Source organism: Salvia hispanica, chromosome 2, assembly GCF_029641045.1.
Source record: "Salvia hispanica isolate PSC_SH4W2 chromosome 2, Shi_PSC_v1, whole genome shotgun sequence".
Classification (NCBI taxonomy): domain Eukaryota; kingdom Viridiplantae; phylum Streptophyta; class Magnoliopsida; order Lamiales; family Lamiaceae; genus Salvia; species Salvia hispanica.
Window position 1 is genome coordinate 60,016,982 of NC_142693.1, and position 26,114 is coordinate 60,043,095.

Below are 26,114 nucleotides of genomic sequence, written 5' to 3' on the forward strand. Positions count from 1 at the left end.
TGTTATTTTTCAATTTTGAAATTATATTTTTCGATATATAGGTATTCATACGATAACGATATTTCGTTATATCGTATCGATCTTACGATATATTGAAATATCGATATGATAACGATATTGATATTATCCATATCGAAAGTTCGATATATCGAAATTCAATATATCGAAACTTTCGATACGATAACGATATGAATTCATATCGATATTTTCGATACGAAACACGATACAACGTTTTCAATACGATGTATCGTATCGACCCACCCCTAACCAAGCATAATAAGTTTTTTTCCCCTCCATTTTCGTTCAAATTCATAGTGAGATTTACATGGTTAATTGATTTGGTGGATTTTGAGATTTTCACCATAGGGTACATGAGTTTTTTAAAAAAATAGGCACCACTAAAATGTGATTTTTGTGATAATAATATTTTTTTTCTTTTGCGCCGTAGGGAACATGAGTTTATAAATATGTTAGTATTTTGTTTCATTTTTCTTATCCACCATTTGCTTATTATAAAATTTTAAAAGTGCATATATAAAAAATCCTCAACACGAACCCTTAATATAGATTCTCTAGTTCATATGCATTGTTGAAATTTCACTACTAATAAACTACAGAATTATATATTACGCAAAAAATGGAAAATACTAATATAGATATAAGAAGCTAATATATTGGGAAAACATTGGATCAAAACAATATTACTACTACTATAATCTACTAGAGGAAAGAATTAATCAACATATTGGAGTATGATAAAAGGCCACAAAAATAAATGGATCCAAATAAATTGGGCCACAGCCCAAATCTTCAATAGGTTTTATTTTTCTTTATAATCACTGCATTTTCATTTAGGGCAAAATCAAGCTCTCTCCGCCCCACCAGACTCCTCTCTCGCTCTACAATGGTACGCTTCTATTTTCTCGTCGTCGAAAGCAGCTAGTTGGTGATTTACTTTATGGATTCGTTGTTATTCAGATCAGTCGATTTCCATGTGTAATTTGATTTGCCCGCTTTGTGATTATGCGTTTATTGTGTATCGATTTGCGTTGCTGTTGTTGCTTGATTTGCATTGTACAACTGAGTTGCACATTTCTTGGTTGTGTAGCTAGAAAATTTTGAAAATTGGAGTCAAGAGTAAACTAATTTTGGCCGGTATGGCGAGTGTGTCAATTCAATTCTGCTGGCAAAAAGGGTTTTTAGCTCATTTATTGGTCATGTAGCTAGAAAATTTTAAAAATTGGAGGCAGAATGAAGTAATTTTGGCTTGCGAGTGTGTGTTCTTTTCAGTTCAGTTGAAAAAGTTGCTTGCTTTACTGCATCATTGATTGGCTATTCAATTGTTGCTGACAATTTCTTTCTATGGATTTTGTTTTGCACGAAATATGACCATTTATTAACGCTTCTTCACTTTAATCCAAATGTACAGGCAAAGAGAACCAAGAAGGTCGGTATTGTTGGGAAATATGGTATGTTGAGTTCTGATTCTTTACCACTGTTACTCATTATTTTCCATCTTTGATATAAGATGAGCATTAGTTTAGTTAGGTGTATTTGGTTTGCAAGATTATATCCATGACTAAATTTCTATTATGTTTGGTTCATGAGATTGAATATCACAACTTAATCCTAGATGGATAGTCATGTGATAATTTCATAGCCAACTCCTCCTACTAAATAATCTCACAACTTAATCCTAAATTATATGTTGCTACTCTTTTATCGAGTAAACGAAACACCACCGTAGTGTATGCCTAAGAGAGATAAAGGGGGAGATTAGATTATGTTCTATATTACTTAATTTGTTTTTGTTTTCTGTGATTTTACTTGATTTATTGATACGACATTGTGCGAATCCGGCTAATGCTCCATAAAATTACAGGCACCCGATATGGTGCTAGTTTGAGGAAGCAAATCAAGAAGATGGAAGTCAGCCAGCACAGCAAGTACTTCTGTGAGTTTTGCGGCAAGGTATGCAGTTCAAGTAAATACATGGTTACAGCTTTATGGTATTAGTATTTCCTACTTATGTGAATGCAAATCATATGTGCAGTACGCTGTGAAGAGGCAGGCTGTTGGCATCTGGGGTTGCAAGGACTGTGGCAAAGTGAAGGCTGGTGGTGCCTACACAATGAAGTAATTTCCCTTTTCTTGTGCTAAAGGTTCTCTTTGTGCTTATTTTTCTTATTCTGACTATGGTTCTTTTGCATAACAGCACTGCCAGTGCCGTGACTGTCAGGAGCACCATCAGAAGGTTGAGGGAGGCCACCGAGAGTTAGATTTTAGTGAAGACTAAGATTTATATGTAGTGAATTTTGGCTCTGAATTGTTATCCTTTCTTTCAATCAAAGCAAGTTTAGACTCATGTGTGAAACCTTACTTTTCTTTAATACCGAGGTTGATTTTTTGTCTATCGCAGTTGACTCGATTTTGGATGAATTTTATTAATCATGCGTGTTTGTTTCCCTGTCAAATGTGTTCATGATCTTTATTTTGCTTGCTAGTACTGTTCTGTTTCGTTTTTCTTTTTCTAAGTAGTTTTCTTTTTTTCAACAGTTTCTTGGATTTCTATGCTGTTGGGCACTGTTCTGAAATATTTATAATTAAATTCATTTCCATGAATTATACTCGCCTATTCTATAAAAAAATAAAGTTTCTCCATATTGGTCATTCCTATAAAAATAGATCATTATTTCTATTATTGGTGACATTCTTCAGTTCTATTTTCAACTAAATGTCTTTATCGATATTAAGTACTCCACTTGTCCAGTGTAAAAGATGAAAGACAAACTATCATTCGTTGCACCTTTTGTAGTGACATTGTAGAAATCACATGTGAATGATGTCTTGGTCAGCCCTAGTCTACAAAGATAATGCATTTTGGGGTTAATGTGTCTCATAAAGAAGACTACATTACATCTACATGAGTAAAAAAATATAGTGCATTTTGGGGCAAATTTGTCTTAAAAGGAAGACTAAATTACATCTACATGAGTAAAAAATATAGTGCATTTTGAGACTAACTTGTCTTATAAGACTACATCTACATGAGAAAAAATATAGTGCTGATAAGTATGCACACAGGAACTACAACAAGTACTTCAAGCATTTCTCAGCCTGGAAAAGAAATTAGCTTACATAATGACAACTTGCTTCACAGAGGCTTTGTTCCTTCAATCAAACAAATTTGTCATTCAATCTTGATCTCAGCCCTCTCCTGCCCAGTCCCGCAGCCATTTGGTACACCACGTACACCGAATACAAAACATTTACCCAATAGATATAAATTCTGAAAATGTGATGGAGACTTGTTCATCAAGGCTTGTGCATCTTGAACCCAAAAACTTTGGGGACATAGCTCTGCACAGGCTTCTGTGGCTTGAGGTGCCCATAGGTCATCAAGAACAGATGAGGGAATGTGGTGCCGAAATACGCTCCATCAATATCTATGCTAGTGAAGGAAATCATCGCAAATGAAACATGGATTTCCCACAATTAATGTACTTGCATAAATTTAAGGTCTGATTGGTTGCTCTATGAAGGCTTGTACAGTTATATCAGCATCCGGTGCCTCAGATCTAGGCAAAATCAGAACTTGTTTATCCTTTTCATTTTGAAAGTAAACTTTCAAGCAGTGACCATCACAGGAAGAATGCAAACAAAGATCAACTCTAAACTAGTTATGCAGAGGGAAAGAAACAAGATAAGTCAAAGAGGTGTTCACGGATGTTTCACTTACTGCTCCTAGCTCAGCAGAATAAGTTGAAAACTGTGGAATAAAGAATGCAGAAATTTATAAAGACACATGAGTCAAAGAAGAAAGAAAGAAATAGTTGTAGAGATATTATTAGACCCTGGTTAACGAATTTTCTCAATGCCATCAATGGATGTTAAAGTGCATGGGTAGTAAGGAAGAGTGAGGATGCGCCAAACTAGAATATGAAAAACTTAAGAATAAAAAACATGGAAGAATCAGAAATTAAGGATACTGCCTTGATACTTGGATCGGGGATAGAAAATATCTTCGCATTTGGGACAGTATATTTTCACGGTACTAGAGCGTGGAATGTCTGATTGTCCAACAGGGAGACAAGGTTGTCCACAGCAGTAAACCCTTGGACATCTTCCAAAGTCATAGTTCTTGTACTTCTCTAACTGTTTTAAGTTGCAGCTCGACAAGTTGGATACAATAACTTAAGGACAAGGAAGTTAAGACAAAAGCTAAGAAAGTAAAGGGTATACCATTGCTGCCATTCCTTTGGTGGTCAAAATGTACCGGACATGGATAAGGCCATAGAGCATTTCAGCAGCTGACTCGACCAGTTCATTTTGTTCCTCAGTAAACATATCACCTACATATGTCCCAAATTGGAGATTGTTAGCAATAAAACTATTCCGCTTTCAAAAGGTATCATATGTGACACCAGATGCAAGCACAGAAAAAAATCCAAACCAAGGAAATACAGAAAAAGTAAACCCAACTTTGGCAACAGTGAGCAACAATAGCAGGATGCAGCTATTCATGGAAACACAGAGCTCACTACACACTACACACATTCATGCAGCTATCTGGAAACACATGATGACTTCATCATCAACCAAAAACAAAATTCCACTAGAAGTAAGAAATGAACACAAAAATGAACCGAACCAATTTAGAATGAATAAATTTCTTCAATTGGTTACTATTTGATCATTAACTCGGGCTTGCAAAGGACAACACAAAAACCACATTCTCAAAGATCGACAGACCAAACGATGCCACTGAAGTATGCAAACATGTAAAAGCCTACCATGAGAGGATTCAACATCCAGAATAAGGTCGAGTGCGTAATCATAATATGGAACTTGACTGCTCAACCCACAAAGATTAAAATCGTCTTGGATATAGTCATCATCAACTTCACAGAAGAATTCATTTCCACGCAAGTTGCAAAACCATGAAATCCAAGATGTATCATCCCCATCAGAACCACTGACATCAGACTCCTCTTCACTGTCTGTGTCAGATTCATCTGCAAGAGTGATATATAAGCAAAAATACTTTTTTATTCAAAGATTAAATATCTATACTGTATGTGAAAAAATGAGCAAATAGATCCCCAACTTCAAATCTCTAAGGAATCGGCTTACTCCAGTTCAAAAAATGGATCTTGTGAATAAAGATAATAATGAATAACAATATTAATGACATCAAAATTCCATACAAAATTCCATATATTACTCTTTTCAATCAAGCTACCAAGTGAAACCTTAACTAGATACACATGCCCTTTCTATGGAGATCAGTCATATTCTACACATCTAAAGACCCAAAATGATGCCCCGCATACTACACATAACTCAACGTTGTAAACAAACAAATCCTGAAAGTCTTTATTTTTGCTCTTGACTGATAGCTGAAATTTAAGGACATAACCAGAGGATTTATGAAGTTACTGCCCGACATTCTGTCAATAGTTTTTCAAAACGATCCAAGTGACTGGCATACCATAAAAATCCTCATAAAGTTTGCTTCAAATAAAAATGTTGAGTCTTGGAAAACCATTAAAATTCTCACAAACACTCCACCAAGAAGGAAAATAGAAGGAATGAGCATAGCAGAAATCACAAAACTAGAAACAACCCCCAATTATACAGTTATTATCCCCAAAACCGCTTAGCAATCTTATAAAGCACTTTATGCAAACACACCCAACCAAAGTTTATGGTTACAACGACAATACATGACTCCAAGCACCTCATATGCTACATTTACCCAATATAAATTAAAATTTTAAAAATACTAAGTCTTTGCATCTTCTATCTCCCTTTGGATTAATGGCATGGCCTCCATGTACATTTCAATAAGTGCATCGAGGATGGCATTTTTGTCCAGGATTGGATCCATTTTTGTAAAGAGATAATTTTTGTGGGAGAGAGTTGATGAAATGAAAGTGAAATCATAAAATTTTGAATTTAGAATAAAAATATTAAAATTCGACCCCCCCTATCCCAGTGGCGCGGCGGCGTGCCCACAACGAGCGGCAAGCAGAGCCCTACAGCACAGCCGAAATATGCAAACACAACAGCCAAAAGGGGGAAAATGATAAAAAATAAAATCCGAGGAAAAACGTACCATCCGAGCACTTGTTCTTGTCGGTAGTGAGGGTGGACGAAGAGCGATTGTTCCTAGGGTCGATATGCTTCCCTCCGGAGGCGGAGGTGGAGGGCATGGCGACGGCGGAACCCTTGTTTCTGGAGGTGGAAGGCGAGGACTTTTCCAAATGTTTGTCCAAGGCGTCGTTGATTCGCTTCCGATCCAACATATCTCCGCCCTTGGAAGAGCCAACACCTCCACGATCTCTGTACATGTTAGGAAACAGGGGAAAAATCGAATTGACCAAAATTGACAGAGGGGTATTGGGTTTGGAATCCGAATTCGATGATTGATGGGAAAAAGGCTGAGATTTGCACAGTGTAATGGGGTGTGCGAGACGGAGAAAACTAGGGTTTCTTTCTACGCTACATCAAGAGGAGAGAAGATAGCCGCAGCTTCGATGCTGCTGTTTATTTTCATGTTTTTCAATTTGTTTCATTCCAGATATTTTGGTTTTGAATGTGTTATTTGTCTTTTATTTATTCTAATAAAACAATTGATGGAGTATTCAATTTTCTTTTCTTATTTTTTTTTTCTGTACAAGATTAATGCATTTTCAATGCAGATAATGTGCAGTACTTATGAGTTTGTAGCAAATAATTACCTATCAAAGTTATTATTGCTTATTTCATGAGTTTAAAAATAATTGTCGCATTTTGTGTCCGGAAATTTTGGCATATTAATTTGTAATTTATTGGATTAGACTTATTTTGCCATTATTCACCCCTACTGGACTGTGCTCTGTGGACATAATTTGGGACATTAATTGTCATAATTATCCTTTTTATTAAATTTCATTAGTGAATTAAATCGATGGTGCGTGAGAGAATGACATTTTATTAATGACAAGAAACAACAAAGCAACAACAAGAAAACAATGGATAGTATTACTACGATTAGTGACTGAGTGTTGACTAGATTCTACATTTAAGTAGCCAAATAAAATATCTAGATGCCAAAAAAGTGACGAATAATTTTATTTTTATTGAGCCACTATAATGACTTGTAATTATATTAACACAAAATTTAACATCCTTAAATACTCACTTTATCTACTAAGTGGCATTTTTTGTATTTTTTTTCTTCTAATTAATGCACATGCCATCACAATGGCATTTACAAGATGATACAAAATTCCAAAAAGATTTGTGCAAGCAAATATTCCATGTTTCGAGTTCGAAGAAAATAAATCTTCGACCTGTTTTGTAGAAACGCAGTAATTTTTCTTTTATTTCTTAAGTATTTATCAATATGAAGAGTCATTGATTTATTTGTACAGATATAATATTTTCCTGTGCTAATAGAAGATCAATAATTTGGTGGAGAGCATGTGAGTGGAGAGTTTAATCAAGAGATCTAGTCTTGAGACCTCACTATGAAAGTTTCAAAGCAAAGTGAGATTCATAAAAAAGATGATGAAATTAAAAAAAAAATAGTTGTGGTTGAACTTTTGTGGCTCGGTTGTTTGTATAATTGTATTGTGCCAGAAATTTCAAATGTTTATATGAGTGGTAGCTGTGGTTGAAATTTGTGGTTGGGCGAAAATGATGTTAAGAGAAAAAGAAAATTATTCAATTTTAAAACAGTTACATAAAAGAATGCTGATTGGCGATTGCCATACAATCTACAAGGCATGAAAGCTAGAAAGTAAAAAGAAATCAGAGAAATTAACAAATACTAAAAAAATAAAGGGCAATTTGCTATAAAAAAACAGCAAGTTTGGTCAAATTCAATTTGTAAAGAATCAATGACTATGTGCATGCACTTTGCTCACATGAAGACAAGTTTGGGCCGGATAACACTCCGGGCCGTATTGCACCGCAGGAGACGCGGTCCGGCTCCTCTCCTGCTCTAATGCATGCACTAGACTCTCAAAAATCTACTTGTACAAATTTCTCTTCCCTTTTCTTTTCTCTAAGTTTTCTTCAAGCTTCTCAAATTGCATACTCTAATTAAAAGTGGTTAAAGAAAAGAATATACCCACTCACAGCCACACTCATTTTTCCCTCTCCTAGAGCTCAAAATAAAGTGAAAAAAATCATAACTTTCTTGCTTATTCTCAACAAAATCTACAGCTTTGCTTTTGGCCCCCCCTCCTTATGTCCCCTCCACTTCCATCCTCTCTCAAATACTCCCATGGCGTCACCTAATTAGTACCCCAAAACATAGTGAGAATGAAAAAGGGAATCTTTCATTTCATCACTTCAAAATTCTCCAACACATCCACTCTCTGAATCCACAGCAGGTTCTTGAAAATCCCATTTGCTGGTTTTTGATATGTAGTGAGAATGAGTGCTAATAATAATAGTACAAGTAGTGGTGGCGCTGCTGCAAATGCAAATGCCACAGCCACCAAATTCATCAAATGTGTCACTGTTGGTGATGGTGCAGTTGGGAAGACATGCCTTCTCATCTCCTACACCAGCAACACATTCCCAACTGTAAGTGTAGTAGTAGTAATCAAAGGGGCCTTTCTCATTTCACTTGGGATTGCAGTTTCACTTTTGTTTGTGACTGCTTTCTTGAAGTATGGATAATGGCTCTTTCTCTCTCACATAAGTACTTTTCTTGTTTCAGGATTATGTGCCTACTGTGTTTGATAATTTCAGTGCCAATGTGAGTGTTGATGGGCACACTGTGAATCTTGGCTTGTGGGATACTGCTGGTATGATCACATACAAATTGATTCCATTCTTAACATAATTGTTTGGTTGTGTTTGCATTCTTGATAATTGTTTGATGTATTATTATTCACTTGACTAACGTGTGCTTGATTTGAACATACAAGACTTGATTTCATACATGCTTTCTCCCATAAAAAACTGATCTTGAATGTTTGATTTGCCTTCCAAATCTTGAAGCACAAGCATCATTGTCCATGTTTAAAGTTCATTCATAAAAAAGAAAAAAAGAAGGGATCTTTGCTTTTGCTAAAAGATGGAGGAATTCATGAAAAGGGCATGTGCAAGAATGAGGCCTTTTTCTCTTTTGTTTGGTAAACTAATTATCTTGATATATCAGGCCAAGAAGACTACAACAGATTGAGGCCTCTCAGTTACAGAGGGGCAGATGTGTTCCTCCTGGCTTTCTCTCTCATAAGTAGACCAAGCTTTGAAAACATTTCAAAGAAAGTAAAAAATCTCTTACCTCCTCCTTCACCTCCCAACAACACAATCCATTGACAGTTACTAACTTTTTTTTTTCCCATGGATTCTTTTTGCTTTCTGCTTCTTGTTGGTGAAGTGGGTCCCGGAGTTGCGGCACTATGCCCCCTCAGTACCCATTGTTCTTGTGGGGACAAAGCTAGGTGAGAGTTCTTCATTTCACTTGATTGCATTTCATTTCAAAAATACTTGTTGCTCATTGTGTTACTTTGCTTTCCCTTAAAGTCTTCTCCTTTTTTCTGTTTTGTATCTTGGGTAGGTTCCCACATTGTTTTTTTTGAAATGTTGAATTGGAAAGCAATTAGCCTCTAAACCTTTCCCTTTTCCTGTTATGAATTCCCACTGTCTTTCCTTCCTTTCCTTTCTATGCTTACATGTCTTTTGAAAAGAAACCAAAAAAATTGGCAAATGTATACCTAACTTTACACATTAGAGAAGTGTAGTAGCATCAATTGATGTAGCAAATGTAATAAAATGCAATTTCATATTAATACTCAATGTCATGGTGTTATGCTCAACTATAGCAATAAGTGTGACATTGTAGTTTGAGTTCCTCAAATATGACTATTTGATCACCATACAGATCTAAGAGAGGACAAACAATTCAAAAAGGATTATCCGGGGGCAAGCACTATTTCGACAGAACAGGTATATCGTCTCACTCAACGCGCTTTACCTTCAGTTGGTTGAGTTCCTACACTGATCAACGATAGTTTTTTCGAAGATTTTAAGACTGAACATGCACGAAGCATGATGAGAAACATCAACCACATTAGTGCTTCACTACTAAGTTATCATTTCACTCTTGTTTTTAGGGTGAAGAGCTCAGAAAGCAAATTGGAGCTGTGGCCTATATCGAGTGCAGTGCCAAGACGCAACAGGTTTGCTATCTCCGCACACGTCTTGAATATCTTTGTCATAACATTTTGATGCTGCATTTTGTATGAGTGATTAATAAATGATACTAGCTATGAAATGAAACAAATCTCTTATATTTACACACACACACAACACATGAATTTAAATGGTCATTACAAAAAGGTCTGTTTTTTTTTTTGTGATGCAGAATGTGAAGGGTGTGTTTGATGCAGCGATAAAAGTAGTTCTGCGGCCGCCTAAACTCAAGAAACACAAGAGAAGGTATCCATCGTGTCGCCTACTTTGACAACGGAGAAGCACTGCTGAAACTCAAATTCAGAACCATCTATGCTTTTGGCATAGCACAAAGGATGTGATATGTTCTACTATTGTTTGCTAATGCTTTCTAGCTCCATTGTTATTACACATGCTGGTATTCATTTCTCTTTCTAAGGAGCTTGTGTGGTTTTTTTAATTACACCCCTATATATCTATGTATGCATTAACATCTATGTGTATATCATGTTACTAGTTTTTATCTTCATTGATACGCAGCTGAAAATATTTAGACAAAAATATAACTTCAATTAATTTATAGTTTAACTATTAATTAAGTAAAACCTAATATTTTAACTTAGTGCACAAATCTTTCAATATCCGCTTTTACTAGTATTAGATAATACAATACACCTAAAATTTTATTGTCCTATTATCAACGATGATCCAATCATTATATACACAAAACACATAAACTGCTGGGTGCAGCAAACTAGATATATCAAGAATGTTTATGGGAAATCAGTACACAAATTTTATGTTATATCAGTTCATTACTTCATTACATACCATTCGACTCAGCTTAAGATCTGCCATGTGTATATCTATATAACTCAATCATTTTTTTCTCATCTTTATTACTTGATTCAATTGATTTAACAATATATATCTTTTATATTGGGCAATGACTTAGTGGTAAAATGAATATAAATCTAACGACTTGTAAATATTTGATTTATAGAGTGCTTCATGCGTATAGACTGAAAAATATAAGTAAACTATAGATATGATAAAATTTATATCAATTTAAAAAATGTAAATGTAGTAATCCCTTCCTTCATCCTAACGTGTGTAATTGGAAATTTTTTATTTGGCACTCCATCAGATTTTATATAATTTTATTTAATATATTGGGCTGACATAAATAAAATTAAAAAGAGAATAAAATATAAATAATAATATTTTTATTTTAAAAAAATATGTCGATTAGAATATGACATCTAAAAAAAATGTTTTATTTAAAATAAGAAGGAGATGTGTAATAAAAAGAACTAGAATGTTCAACAATATCTCTTCAATTTGAATTATATTTACATGAAAAATACAGTACTATAAGAGCATCCACAGTAACCAGCGAGCGACCGGCTAGCCGGGCCGCTCACCGAACAATTGCAACCGGCGAGCGCGGAATAGGCGAGAATTTCGGCGAGCGCTGGCCGATGCGCTCACTGATCCGCTCGCCGCCATTGTAGGCTGACGATCGGCGAGCGATAGGCCAACGCAATTTTTTTTATTTTATTATTTTAAAAAATTTCGAAACGCTATATAAACGCAATTTTCACGTCATTTTCATTCGCACCACTTGTTTTGCGCAAATGAGGACAGGAATACCTATTTTGCGGAACGCCAGAAGTCGGTGCGCAAGGACGTGGAGCGTGCATTTGGTGTGCTCCAGGCTCGATGGACGGCAATTAAGGATCCAACGCGTTTGTGGCATGTCGACTGCATTGCTTCTATAATGTACGCCTGTATTATCATGCACAACATGATAGTCGAAGATGAAGGTGTACAACTGACTAATTGGGCCAACGACGATGAAGCCGGTCCAAGCTACGACGTGGCCACCCCCAACGTACGAAGGGGGTACCTCACAATGAAGCTGGCCGCCTCCAGGCACATGCCGACATGCGCCAAGTGGATGCACATATACAACTCCAAAAGGATTTAATTGAAGAGTTGTGGGCGCGGAGGATCGCACGGCGATAGTTTTTTTGGTTTAATGTATTTTTTTTATTATGGTATTTTTTTTAATTAATGTAATTTTTTTTATTTTAATGAAATTAATGAATTTTTCTGTATATGTGTCGTATGTTTAATTTCGCATTTTGTGTTTAATTCCGTAAATTTATTAGTTGTTTATTTTAATGCGTTGATGATGTGACTAGCCTATTGCTTGTCCTGATGACGTGACAGAAAGACGTCATCAGAAAGAATTTAAGTAATGGATGATGTGGCAGGAGGAGAAACAGGCTAGCCTATGACTAGCCTATTTAGCATCGTGGATGTTATAGAACAAGGGATGGTTACAAATCGTCTCAATTCTCTTAAAATTTAAAATTATTTTCAATAATATATTGTCGCTATTTTTCGTCTCAATTCTCTTAAAATTTAAAATTATTTTCAATAATATATTGTCGCTATTTTTTTTCTCGATTTCAGTCTAGTGCTACTGAAAGCGTAGATCTCCCGCAGAAATAAGGTGATTGTATCTTTCCCTCTCCCTCTCTCTCTCGATCGATCTCTGGTATTTACTTTGTTGTTGAGAAGGAATTCCGGAAACTGATTTCAATTGTACAGCAATGGCGACATTGAGGAACTTGAAGATAAAGACGTCGACCTGCAAGAGAATAGCCAAGGAGCTTCACTCTTATGAGAAAGAGGTCCAAACAGAGTCTGCTAAAACCGCCGATATGAAGGCTAAAGGCGCCGATCCATATGATCTCAAACAGCAGGTAACCCCTGCCCTATTTCCCACTCAATTGGAGTACTAATTATTGCTTGGTAGGGGTTTTACTCTTTCTCCAAATGGAATGTAAAGCTGGATTCACTCAAATGTTGATTCAGTTACAACTCGAAATGTAATGCTTGATTCTGCGTGTTTGAATTTTGCTGATTGAGAAATTTATGTGCACAGGTTGTTTTGATCGATGTGGCCTTTGATTTGCTTGTTGTTGTAGTTTCCCCAACTCAACTTTTAGTTGATAATTTTCCACTTGTATTGTTTTTGTTCCATGTGTTGATTTTTGACTTGTTATTTGCATAACATATGATTAGTATAAAGAGAATGTACTATCACTTAAATTAGTAGATTTTGTTAAAAATGAGTGGTTTCGGAGTTTTTTTTGCACGTGGAGCGAACGCATTCGAAATTGAAATGGAAAAGTATCCGAGAGGAATTGCAGCAAAATCATAGTTCTAACGAGTGATTTTGGCTGTTTGACAAGGTGGAATCATATTGTGGTCTAGCTCCATTTCTTTTGTTATACTTAGTACTAAGAGATGGAATCATATTGTGGTCTAGCTCCATTTCTTTTGTTATTCTTAGTACTAAGAGATGGAATATGTGCTGATTTGTGACCATTGATTGATAATAAAAAAATGTATACAATGAGGTCATTTAAATACTAAACAGTGAATATAAAGATGGAATTTGTGCTGATTTGTGATTATTGAGTATTCATAGATAATATAAAATGATTGACAATGATGCATGCAAAGTGATATGTACTGAGGAAAAACTTCATTTAACATGGACCTATATGTTTTGTGCAGTGTGATTTCTGGTTCAATCATCTTATTATTAGACTGCTTAGAGTTCTCTAAGTCAACTTTTGGTTTTTGGTTCTCCAAGTATGCCCTTTTTCTGCTGTTTCATTCTTGCTTATCCATATCTTCCATTTTTATACATGTCTATCAGGAAAATGTGCTGGCTGAATCTAGGATGATGGTTCCTGACTGCCGAAAGCGTCTAGAGGCTGCTCTGAGTGATCTTAAAGGCACTTTGGTAAGCAATCATGTTTGAGTGATAACATAACTTATCTGCCGATGAAATTTGATGTTGGTGCTGATAAATCTTTTAGCCTGTCTGGCTAGGGATATAATTATGATCTTTATTTATAATTGCTGATACACTTGCATTTCTGCGATATGTGAACATCTTGGTTTCAGGTCCCTCTCCAATATAAGTTCTATAACCCGTGAATGATAAATGGGAGTCTTTGTTCTATTTGACATTGAAAAGCATGTGATTGAGCATCTGAGCCCTTCATGAGCTGCTGTCTCTCTGTAGTAATTGCAGAGGTTAAATCAATCTTAGATTTTTGTTTTCAGACATTCAGTATTGTAGTAGTTCAAAAGTAATGGTTCAGGACGATGAAGAATGTGAAAAATGCTCCTGATCTGAGGCTTAGTTTAACAAGTAGTGTATGTAATTCAAATTGTGAATGCCTTAAGAGCTTATTTTACATGTATTAGTATCCATGCTACACGGTACAGTTTCATATTACTGGTAGGTTGCGATGAATTCACTAAGCTAGTAACTGATGTCCACGTGCTCTCCCAAAAGGATTGAAAGAGAAATAGCTGATAATGATCTCTATAAACCCATGACTGGATGATATATATCGAAATGCCTGTTTCTTGAAGTTGCTTAGCAAAACTTAATATTCGAGCTAACTGCTGTAGGTCGAACTGGAAGAGTCTGGGCAAAAGGAAGGTTCAGAAATTGATGATGCTCGGAGCACCATTACAGATGTTGAACAAATATTTCAATCTTCAGACGCTTAGTTGAAGAGTTGGGTTTACTCAAACTGGTTTGTTTATGTATTAGCTCTGCTGTGATGGATAATGAGTGCTCAAGATCTCATCTGTTTTGACATATGCAGTGTGATCATGTTTTAATATGAAAACAGGCTTTATCTGATAATCTGTGATAATGTATCATCTGTATACGAGATATTGGAGTGTGTGTATTTTGTATGTGGAATGTGTGCAGTGTGTGGAATGTGTCTTGTATGTGTGCGTATATTTTGTGTATAATGTGTGTGTAGTATGTGTATTTTATGTATAGTTTGTGTGGTGTATGTATAATGTGTGCAATGTGTGCAGTTTGTGTATAGTGTATGTGTAGTGATGTTAGTTCAATCCGAACCTGATGGACTGACCCGATTAGCCTGCTAAAATTAAAGGATTATGGCTGAAAAACTACAACCCAATTAGAAATTGGGCTAATCGGGTCAGCCCAGCGGATTGGTGGGCTTGACCCGCTCCTGAACAAAAATAATACTCCCTCCATCCCAACTAAGTAGGAGCAAAGCTTTTGGAAGCGATGATTAATAAATTGTATTGAATGAATTAAAATAAAATAAAATAAAATAAGCAAGAGTAATAAAGTAGGAGAAATAAGAAAGAGTAGAGTAGATAATGGAATGAAGTAAAAATGATTAAATGTTTTGTTTTTTTTTCCAAAAAGGAAATGACTTAGTCGAACATCCAACTTTACTCAATTGGAATGGATGAATTTTTTTTATACTTATTTTCATATTTTATGTGTCACACTCTTTTATCCAAACCATTCATCTTTTTTTTCTATGCAAAGATATGTCCTTGAATAAAAGAGGTCGGAAGTTTATAATTGTTCCAAAACTATAAAAATGTCAAATACGAAATTTCTATATGTATAAAAGCTTAAAATTAATTATATTACTACTTTGTTTTCTTACGAATTTGATACTCCCTCCGTCCCATTCAAAATGACCATCTTTCCTTTTTTGTTTGCCCCAATCAAGATGATCACTTTCCAATTTTGAAAATAACCTCTTCTCTCCTCCATCCTCATTAAAATATTCAACTATCTTTTTTTTTTCTTTATTTTATTCCATCCAATAACACTTCCTAAAATCTCATGCCACTAAAAAATGGGCTCATCTTGAATGAGACGGATGGAGTATTTTTTTCTTATATCCATTTTATATATTTTTTCTAATTCTTCATTTGTGTGTAATGTGTGTAGTTTTTGTATTTTGTGTAGTTTATATAGTTTTGTGTATATAGTATGTGAGTATGTGTGTTATTGATGTATGCATTTGATGTACCTAACTAATATTAACTACTTAGCATTCCAAATATTTTATAATATTAAATATTTGAATAAAAATTAAAGACTCCAATCAAATTCTAATTCCATATCTCTAATGTAATACAACTAAGGGCATTCACGGGATGGACTATAGTCCGCCCTAAGCAATGCCCTAGACACCGCCACGTCAGCAGTTTATCCTCCGCCACTTCCACCTGCAATGGGGCTAAGAGCACTCCCAATGCACTCGGCGTTAAATCCGGCGTTTTATCGCCGAAAATTCGCCGGCAATGGGGAGGAATCGGCGATAATCCGGCGTTAATTCGGTAGAATTAACGCCGAATCCCGAAAATTCGCCGGATTATCGCCGACCACTGTGGGCGATAATCCGGCGATAAAAATAGTTTTTTTTTTTAATTTCCCCCCCCCCTATAAATTTAAAATTTAATAATTAATTTAAAATAATTTCCCCCCTATTTTTTTTTTAATTTTCGTCGTTGTAATTTTTTACTCGTGTTTAATACAACGAACTTTATTACTATTATTTGTCTTGTCTTATAAATTAGCTAGCTTTATTATATACAAAAATAAAACAATTAAATTAGTAATGATGTAAAAATGAAATGTTGAGTTAGGGAGAAATAAGGGAGAAATAAGGGAGAAACCATTGGAGCAGTTGGCTAAAAGTTGGCTAAAAACTGGGGATAAATTTTGGTGCTGATGTGGCGTTGATGTGGCAGGAGTTAGGGAGAAATAAGGGAGTTTTTAGGGAGAGCATTGGGAGTGCTCTAAGCCACACCCTAAGCATTTTACTTCAATTTTGTATTTACACACCGCCGTTTGCGGCAACTTCTGGGCTCGTGCCTTGGGCCGCCTCTTCTTGGTGGCGGAGCCCGACGCGGCGGCGGCGACGGCGGATCCGCCGTGAGGAGCAGCAGCGGCGGCGGCGGGTGTGCGGTTCGGAGAAGGCTCCATGTCTGACAGCCCGTACGAGTCCGTGCTGAACTCGGGATCGTACTGGGCGTTGGTGTCAAATGGCCGGTATTCGTCGGGTTCTGTACCCGACCATCGTGCACCACCGAACATCAGACTATTCGGACTTGGGTAATCTCAGGGATTCATTTTGTTTGAAGTATAGAATTGAAAGGAAATGAGCTAGAATTAGATTAATATGGATTAATTAATTATAGTTCGCTACAATTATATTAGTCCATAAGCCCAACAATCGTGGAACCCTAGTGACTCTTCATCTATATAATGGTTATTTACTCTCCATTGTGGGGCATGAGAAATAGCGTAACATTAGAGAGAAAGTACGTAAAGCTTTGTAGAGAGAATTCCTAGCATTCTTCTACGGAGCAATTGTACCGGGATAGTTCCTACATCGGATTGGATTGCACGTGGACCTCGATAGTAGTGGATTCAACTTGCAGGATTCAATCGCAGAAGAAAACAACACAACAAGTAAGATTTAGTTCCGTTGTGTTTCACATGCTCAACTTGCAATATGATTATGAATCTAGATCTGTTATTCTTGTATGCAATTTCCGCTGCGCTCATTAGATGAATACAAGAAAACCCAACAGTGGTATCAGAGCCTAGAGCTCGATTCTTAATCAATTTTGTAATCTAATTAATCGTGGAATAATTTTAGAAATCCGAATTATGTGATTGATCTGTTTTGAAATTTGATTTCAAAATTTTAAGAAACTGGTTCCGAAATTGTTTGGAAATTGAAATTAGATTTCAATTCCTTCAAAAGTATTTTGTGAAAATTACCGAAAATTGCAAACTGATTTTGGAGTTTGATTTCAAATTTTTCGAATTTTTTGGAAAAGAAAATCTAAATAGATTTCAATGTTAAATCCTTTCAAACCATGATTTGTCAATGTTTTTCAAAATCATAAATCTGTTGGGAGTTTTAGATACCGAAATCTCTTCTCAGTGTTCTCGAAAATTTATGTTTAAAAATCCAAAATTCAAACTTCATCTTCCTCTACACGTCTTATCGGCGCTCAATGGCTGGGCGTTGGGTTATTCTCATTAGCTACGCAATGCGCCGACACTGATTTTGCTTGGCATAACACCATGACGGCGTGAGTAGCATCCCGGAGATGTTACTGGGAGACATGGGAGGGAAAAACCCTTTGGCACGCTGCTGCTAGGCAGTAACGACGATGGTGAGACAGTGTAGGGAGGCTCTGGACGTTACTGGGTAACGCGTAGAAGAAGATAACGAAAGTGGCTTGGCCACGATTTCAATTTTCTAATAACCCAATTTTAAATATTGTGCCTATTTCGATGGGCTGTAAGTTTTAATATTTTATTAGTTTAGAACTAATAGTAATAAAATCCCAATTACATAAATGAGCTTGTTAATTTGATTAGTAAGTCTGTACTGTGTTTATCACCTTGGTAATAATAACAGTACATAAGCATTTAATATTAGTCTTGATTTAATACTAAATATATATTATATTAATTTAGAATCAGTATAATTTATTAAATCCACATTTAATTAGAGAATAAAATTTGATTTTATTTATTAAGCATTATTTGATATCCTAGGTGATAAACATGCTATTTGATTTATGCTTATTTATTTTAACTATAGTAGTTAGAGACCGTTTTATTGTCTTGGTAGGCGGCGCCCAGTATGTGTAGTCCGTGTTATACTATGTCTGGGTAGGCAGCGCCCAGTATTTGTAGTCCGTGTTATACTATGTCTGGGTAGGCGGCGCTCAGTAATTGTTTGAAATTTAATATTGGATATTATGTTCACATAACTAATATCGCACTTTCCCCCCATAAAATATAAGTCTTGTTTTTGAAACAAATGCATCGTCCATCATAATTGTTTGATGTTCCTAGCCTTTTCGACCACGAGTTTTACGCCAAAGCGTTTACTCTAAATCCACAAGGCCTAGGCTCATTCATAGATGCATGGTTGGCATCGTGTGATGGGGTTGACTTGCTTAAATTGTTTAGTGAAGCCAAAGCGACCTAAATAGTTTATGGATGCATATTAAATGGATTAATAAACTAAGAGTTGCAAAATAGTTGTTGCAATTGGCTTGGAGGCCTACCTTGTGATATTATTGTAGTCATCAGCCAAAGCAGGGGCTGCATTAATATGGACTTGGATCTTGGACCACTAAAATTTACATTTGATATAAATTCGTATTTTATGTTTGGGAGACATAATATATGTTAAAATTAGTGGGAGCTAATCAATACAATAAACCCTTGTTTGGTTAGTGATACGAATGTGATCTTTGTATGCTTTTCTAATTTACTTTTCATTGTATTTTTTTGTTCAGATAAAATGTCAAACTTGACTTACAAGTGTTTGATGGAAACACATAAGTTGACTGGGTCAAATTTCACGGATTGGCTCCGTTGTTTGCGTTTAGGTGCTAAGGCATGACAAAATTGATTATGTCTTGGACAAACCAATTGGTGTCGTTCCCAGTAAGGAATCCTCTGAGTATGCTACGTTTGACGCTGCTGCTCATGAGAAACATGTTGAAAATGCAAATGATGCTCAGTGCATCATGCTGTCATCCATGAGTTTGGAACTTCAAAGACAACATGAGCACATTCTTCCATATGAGATGCTTAAACACTTGGAGAGTTTGTATGCTTCACAAGCTCAAACTATGGAGTATGAGATACTTCGCGATCTCTTCAAGTGCAAGCTTCATGATGGAGGCAAGGTTTCTGAGCATGTGCTGAAAATGATTGGTTTGATTGAGAGGTTAACATCGATTGGAACGGTGCTCCCCGCAAATGTCTCAACAAACCTAGTTCTGCAGTCTCTTCCTAGTAGTTTTGAGAATTTCATTGTGAATTTCAACATGAACAACACGAAGGTTGGGCTGCCAGAGTTGCACAACATGCTTAAGACTTATGAGTCTTCCACTGCTAAGGTCAAATCTGTGCTCATGGTGAGCTCTTCTGCGAAGTCTTCCAAAGGGAAGAATACGCAGCAACATAAGAAGAAAGCATCTAAGGATGTTGTTCTAAAGCCTAAGAGTGGAGGGGCTAAGAAGAAGTCGAAATCATCAAAGGATGAGTGTCTTTTCTGTCATGAGAAGGGACATTGGAAGAGAGACTGCCCAAAAATTCAAGGCACTTGGTGCAGAAAGTGGGAGCTCAGGTATGTTTGTCATTGAGATAAATATGTCTATGAATAATTCACAATCTTGGGTATTAGATACAGCTTGTGGTTCACACATTTGTAATAATGTGCAGGGTCTAAGTGACTGCAGGAAAGTGAGGCCTGGGGAAGTTGATTTGCGTGTTGGGAATGGAGCAAGAGTTGCTGCCGAATGCGTGGAGACTTACAGATTGGATCTTCCCTCAGGACATAGACTAGAATTGTTCAATTGTTATTTCGTTCCAGTTATTTCTAAGAATATTATTTCCATTCCGATGTTAGACATTGAAGGTTTTTCCTTCCATTTTGCAAACAGCAGATGCTCGTTTTCTTTTAATGGATTGTTTTATGGAAATGCCGCTCTTGAAAATGGATTATATATGCTTGAATACAAACGAAATATTCTCAATGTGCAAAACAAAAGACCTAAGCTATGTAATACGAATAATGCAACTTATCTTTGGCATTGCAGACTTGGTCATATTAATGAGAAAAGAATAGCAAGATTGAGAAAGTTAGACTATCTCACTTCATTTGATTTAGAATCATATGGAGCTTGTGAATTCTGTCTCAAAGGAAAAATGACAAGTAAACCATTTTCTGGGAAAGGGGTGCGTGCTAAGGATTTGCTAGAGTTGATTCACTCAGATGTGTGTGGACTGTTTCCAACTCAAGCAAGAGGTGGTTATTCGTACTTCATAACTTTTACTGATGATTTATCAAGGTATGGATATGTGTATCTTATGAAACATAAATCTGAGGCCTTCGAGAAATTTAAAGAGTTTAAGTGTGAAGTTGAGAAACAACTTGGGAAAAGTATCAAGACTCTTCGATCAGATCGAGGAGGGGAATACTTGAGCCGGGAATTTCTTGATTACTTGAAGTCACATGGAATCCAGTCAGACTGGACACCTCCTGGTACACCTCAAATGAATGGAGTATCTGAAAGGAGAAATCGAACATTATTAGATATGGTTCGATCCATGATGAGCTTTGCCAGTCTCCCTTTATTCCTATGGGGTCATGCCTTACTAACGGCTATTTACATTCTAAATAGGGTTCCTTCTAAATCAGTCGAGAAAACACCATATGAGTTATGGTGTGGCAAGAAAGCAAGTCTTAACCATATCCGGACCTGGGGTTGTCCAGCTTTTGTTAAGAAAATGATGACTGATAAATTGGAAACTAAAAGTGAGAAATGTTATTTTATGGGATATCCTAAAGAAACTAAAGGATATGAATTCTACTACCCTGGAGATCACAAGGTGATAATCTCTAGGAATGTGACGTTTCTTGAAGACAATTATGTCTTAAAGGAACAAGGTCACAACATTGTAGATCTTGAAGAAATTCAAGAACCACAAGATAATACTGATGATGAGGTATTGTCAAATGGTTTGAACAATAACTCAGTGGGAGTTTTTGATGATCTATTGGGAGGGGAAATTACTCTTAGAGAGGACCTTAGAGAGACTCTCGAAGGACCACCTCAAGACAATGAGATGCATCAAAGACAAGATGATGCAATAGTTGCATCACCTCCACCTCAAGAAGATCATGGGGATATTCCTGAACCTTCTCACATACAGAATGAACAACTTGAACCAGAGCAAAACCAACTCAATAGGCCTAGAAGGACTCGTCGTCCATCTGAGAGACTGAATCTAATGGTTGAGAACCAAGATGATGAAGTTGATTTAGATGACGATGAGCCTAAGACCTATGCCGAGGCGGTGTCAGACACCGATCGAGAGAAGTGGCTAGAAGCCTTGATATCTGAAATGGACTCGATGTACTTCAACTTAGTCTGGGAACTAGTTGACTTGCCAGATGGGGTTTACCCCATAGGCTGCAAATGGATCTTCAAAAAGAAGAGAGATGCAGATGGCAAAGTACAAACCTACAAGGCTAGGTTAGTGGCAAAGGGTTATAGTCAGCGCGAAGGCATTGACTATGATGAAACCTTTTCGCCAGTTGCTAAGATCAAGTCCATTAGGATATTACTTGCAATTGCTGCATACTACAATTTTGATATTTGGCAAATGGATGTCAAAACCGCATTTCTCAATGGAGAATTAGAAGGCGATGTCTATATGACACAACCTGAAGGTTTTGTATCGAAAGAAAGGCCGAATGCAGTGTGCAAGCTGAAGAAGTCCATTTATGGACTTAAGCAAGCTTCGAGGAGTTGGAATATTTGTTTTGACAGAACAATGGTTTTGTCAGAAGCAAAGAGGATCCATGTGTTTATAGTAAACGCGAAAATGGAAACGTCGTATACCTTATCATATATGTTGATGACATCTTGATTATGGGAAGCGATCGTTCCATGATGCAATCCGTGAAAGAGTGGTTGTCTAGATCCTTTATGATGAAGGATCTGGGTGATGCTTCCTATATCCTTGGAATTAAGATCTATCGAGATAGACCAAATAGGATGTTAGGATTATCACAATCCACTTACATAGACAAGTTGTTAAAGCGCTTCTCAATGGAGAATTATAAGAAAGGTTTTCTTCCTATGGGACATGGCATTGTATTGTCAAAGAAGGATTGTCCTTCTAATGACAAAGAAAGAGACAACATGAAGAAGATCCCATATGCTTCGGCTATAGGATCTATTATGTATGCCATGATATCTACTAGGCCATATGTGGCCTATGCGCTTAGCATGACAGACAGATTTCAGCAAAATCCCGGTGAGGAACATTGGAAAACTGTTAAGACTATTCTTAAGTACCTTAGAAGGACTAAAGAATATTTCTTAGTATATGGTGGACAACCAGAGTTATCAGTTACTGGGTATACTGATGCTAGTTTCCAAACAGACCATGACGACTATAAGTCTCAGTCTGGATATGTTTTTATCCTCAATGGTGGAGCAGTGAGTTGGAATAGTTCCAAACAAGGTACAACTGCCGATTCCACCACCGAAGCCGAGTATATTGCTGCATCTGAAGCTGCCAAAGAAGCTGTTGCTTTGTTAGAGTTCGTTAAGGAACTAGGTGTCGTTCCGAGTGCCAGTAGTGCAATACCTTTGTACTGTGACAACACTGGTGCTGTTGCGCAAGCAAAAGAACCCAGAGCTACGAACAGGAACAAGCATGTTCCTAGAAGATATCATCTGATCAGAGAAATAATTGAAAGAGGCGACATAAAATTAGAAAGAGTACCCACTGATGATAATTTAGCTGATCCTTTCACTAAACCGTTATGTATAGCAAAACACAACAAGCACTTTGAGAGCTTAGGTGTTAAGCATGTTGGTAGATGGCTTTGAATCAGTGGGAGTTAAAGTTTTATATGTCTTAGAAACATTTTGTATTGAGACAATATTACTTGATCACATTCTATGAAAATTTAATTTTCTATGGGTTTTGTGCACTTATTGGAATAATAGTTTTAAATGTTTGTCTTTATTCTAAATATTTGTTCCCTTGAATTATGACTGTCGTTAATGGTGTGAGACATTAAAGATATAGTATAATTCTAAAATAGCTCTAACCAATGATCATCAAAATGGGATATTGATGATATGTTATAGGTTAGCATGGGGTTTGCATCACATTCTTCGAGAATGTAGTTGTTCTTCGTGATGGACCCATGGTATACTTTGGAGAGTATTGGTATACCCTACTATTAAATTGTTTTGTCAAGTGTCTACAGTTTATTAGTGCATGAAGTATGTAATAGTCCTTGGATCTGAGGTCATTACACATTTTATTTGTTGAGTGGTGTGCTTTGATCTTGTCCAACGCTTTGCCTCCCAAAGGAGGATTGAGACATGGACCTGTGTTGGGTATATGATAAGATAAATGAAAATAGTAGTTGAGCCAAGAATGAGATTCATTCCTCAATTAAAATTTCGAGAGAACACTCAAATTCTCTATATTACTTGACCATTAAGTCATTGACCAATGCAAAGATATATTCGATTAAAGTAATTGAATATGATCGAATGAGTCATTTAATAAAGATGAAATAAAGTGATTGAGCTATTTGGATGACACATAGCAAATCTTAGGCTCAATCGGGTGGTTTGTGAATGAAAGGATATTATTATAAACTTTATGTAAAGGCTTGTTTACCGAATTCACGTAAACGTCCTTCATATATCGAGCTACGCTGCCAACGCAGTCTAGGAGTTTTGTGCAGACTTCGATTAGATCGTCGTCGATAATGAGGGCCTAAAGGGTCACACTATATGTGTATTTTGATCCGTTCAAGGGTACAAAGTTGGAACTGCGTATTATATCTAATGCTAGTCCAAGTGGGAGATTGAAAGGAAATGGGCTAGAATTAGATTAATATGGATTAATTAATTATAGTTGGGCTACAATTATATTAGTCCATAAGCCCAACAATCGTGGAACCCTAGTGACTCTTCATCTATATAATGGTTATTTATTCTCCATTGTGGGGTATGAGAAATAGTGTAACATTAGAGAGAAAATACGTAAAGCTTTGTTGAGAAAATTCCTAGCATTCTTCTATGGAGCAATTGTACCGGGATAGTTCCTGCATCAGATTGGATTGCACGTGGACCTCGATAGTAGTGGATTCAACTTGCAGGATTCAATCGCAGAAGAAAACAACACAACAAGTAAGATTTAGTTCCGTTGTGTTTCACATGCTCAACTTGCAATATGATTATGAATCTAGATCTGTTATTCTTGTATGCAATTTCCGCTGCGCTCATTAGATGAATACAAGAAAACCCAACAAGAATATGTAGTGTGAATTTGAGAGTGAAAGAAGTGAAAAATGAGTGAAAAGAGTGAGAATATATATAGGTTTAGAAAATTAAATAAAACTAAATTGAAAATAAAAAATGCGTCGCCTCGTCCATCACACCGTCCGCGACGCCACAGTGGCAGACGATGTGAAGGACGATGAGCATCGTCCGCGGACGATCGATCGGGCACGGACGACGAGTCCGCGATGCTGCAGTAGTGGACGATGCGATGGACGATGCATCGTCCTTCCCACTGTGGATGGCCTAATACGGTCTTAGATTTAAGCAGTTTATTGACATGAACATTTTTCGCATTATTTTTTCTTGACCAATTCACGGCCGTATATATATGAAAAGGCAGAAGTGTATTAATTTTGAGGAAGAAGTAGAACCGCCTGCACATTTGGAAATTTCGAAAATTTTGAGGAATTAATTTTGACCGACTTTAGTGCGTAATAAAGTGCCGGCCATTTTTTCTATTGATGTGATAATCAGTCGTGTTCCCTGTACAAAATGTCAAATTTCGATTGATTAAAATTTTCTGAAATTGGCACTTGGGAGACTGACAAATTAATTTGGAAAAAATGAAAAATCACTTTATATGTAAATACATCAAAATCTAGGGATTTTCCATAGTACGCCAAAAGATCGAGGAAAATGTGCATTGATGAGGTGTATTAGTTTGTGGAAATTTTGAATGGATTGGTGCCTTTTTTGTCTTAAAAAAGTTTGGAAAGATGATAAAACACTTTATACGTAAACACGTCAAAATCTAGGATTTTTTCATAATACTATTTTTTATGGACTGCCAGTAGTCGAATATCAAATTGGAGGGACTATTTATGTAGTTCATTTTTTAAATTTGATATAAAATTATTATTGATGAAGACCAAGATGTTAGACTTTAACAATAAAATGATGGAATGATATATTTTAATAAAATGATATTCCGATCGAAAGAAAAATGATGTTGATCTTCAACAATAATGATATTTTGTTAGATTAAAATTTATAGTATTGTTTTTTGATGGAATGATGCTTTTCTAGAATAATGATATTGTGTAGAGTTAGAAAATCACATTGTTTTGCACGCTAGTACTATCTTAGAGGATAAATGACACTTATATTGTTGTTTTTGCAACAAT

General features: G+C 36.2%; 4 protein-coding genes across 5 annotated transcripts; 3 read left to right on the forward strand and 1 right to left on the reverse strand.

The window, feature by feature from the left end:
- The first annotated feature begins 802 nt into the window (after positions 1-802).
- On the forward strand, positions 803-2,413 carry LOC125221181 (large ribosomal subunit protein eL43z). The gene is made up of 5 exons (XM_048123310.2): positions 803-907; positions 1,430-1,469; positions 1,883-1,971; positions 2,054-2,136; positions 2,216-2,413. The coding sequence occupies exons 1-5, from the start codon at positions 905-907 to the stop codon at positions 2,277-2,279; spliced, it is 279 nt and encodes a 92-aa protein (XP_047979267.1). The 5' UTR covers positions 803-904; the 3' UTR covers positions 2,280-2,413.
- Positions 2,414-2,924: 511 nt separating this feature from the next.
- On the reverse strand, positions 2,925-6,584 carry LOC125221173 (casein kinase II subunit beta-1-like). The gene is made up of 5 exons (XM_048123300.2): positions 6,119-6,584; positions 4,794-5,015; positions 4,243-4,352; positions 3,990-4,155; positions 2,925-3,446 (listed from the first exon to the last, which is right to left on the reverse strand). The coding sequence occupies exons 1-5, from the start codon at positions 6,351-6,353 to the stop codon at positions 3,316-3,318; spliced, it is 864 nt and encodes a 287-aa protein (XP_047979257.1). The 5' UTR covers positions 6,354-6,584; the 3' UTR covers positions 2,925-3,315.
- Positions 6,585-8,210: 1,626 nt separating this feature from the next.
- On the forward strand, positions 8,211-10,705 carry LOC125201903 (rac-like GTP-binding protein RAC1). Its single transcript, XM_048100190.2, has 7 exons — positions 8,211-8,580; positions 8,717-8,804; positions 9,161-9,270; positions 9,383-9,446; positions 9,887-9,951; positions 10,119-10,184; positions 10,370-10,705. Exons 1-7 carry the CDS (start codon positions 8,428-8,430, stop codon positions 10,466-10,468), a joined length of 645 nt encoding a protein of 214 aa, XP_047956147.1. The 5' UTR covers positions 8,211-8,427; the 3' UTR covers positions 10,469-10,705.
- Positions 10,706-12,549: 1,844 nt separating this feature from the next.
- On the forward strand, positions 12,550-14,923 carry KIS (tubulin folding cofactor A (KIESEL)). Of its 2 annotated transcripts, XM_048100191.2 has the most exons (4): positions 12,550-12,697; positions 12,796-12,950; positions 13,916-14,002; positions 14,683-14,923. In XM_048100191.2, the coding sequence occupies exons 2-4, from the start codon at positions 12,798-12,800 to the stop codon at positions 14,782-14,784; spliced, it is 342 nt and encodes a 113-aa protein (XP_047956148.1). In that variant the 5' UTR covers positions 12,550-12,697; positions 12,796-12,797; the 3' UTR covers positions 14,785-14,923. The 2 variants fall into 2 exon arrangements, with proteins under 2 accessions (XP_047956148.1, XP_047956149.1); XM_048100192.2 differs by lacking the exon at positions 12,550-12,697 and having other exon boundaries at positions 12,706-12,950.
- Positions 14,924-26,114: the final 11,191 nt, after the last annotated feature.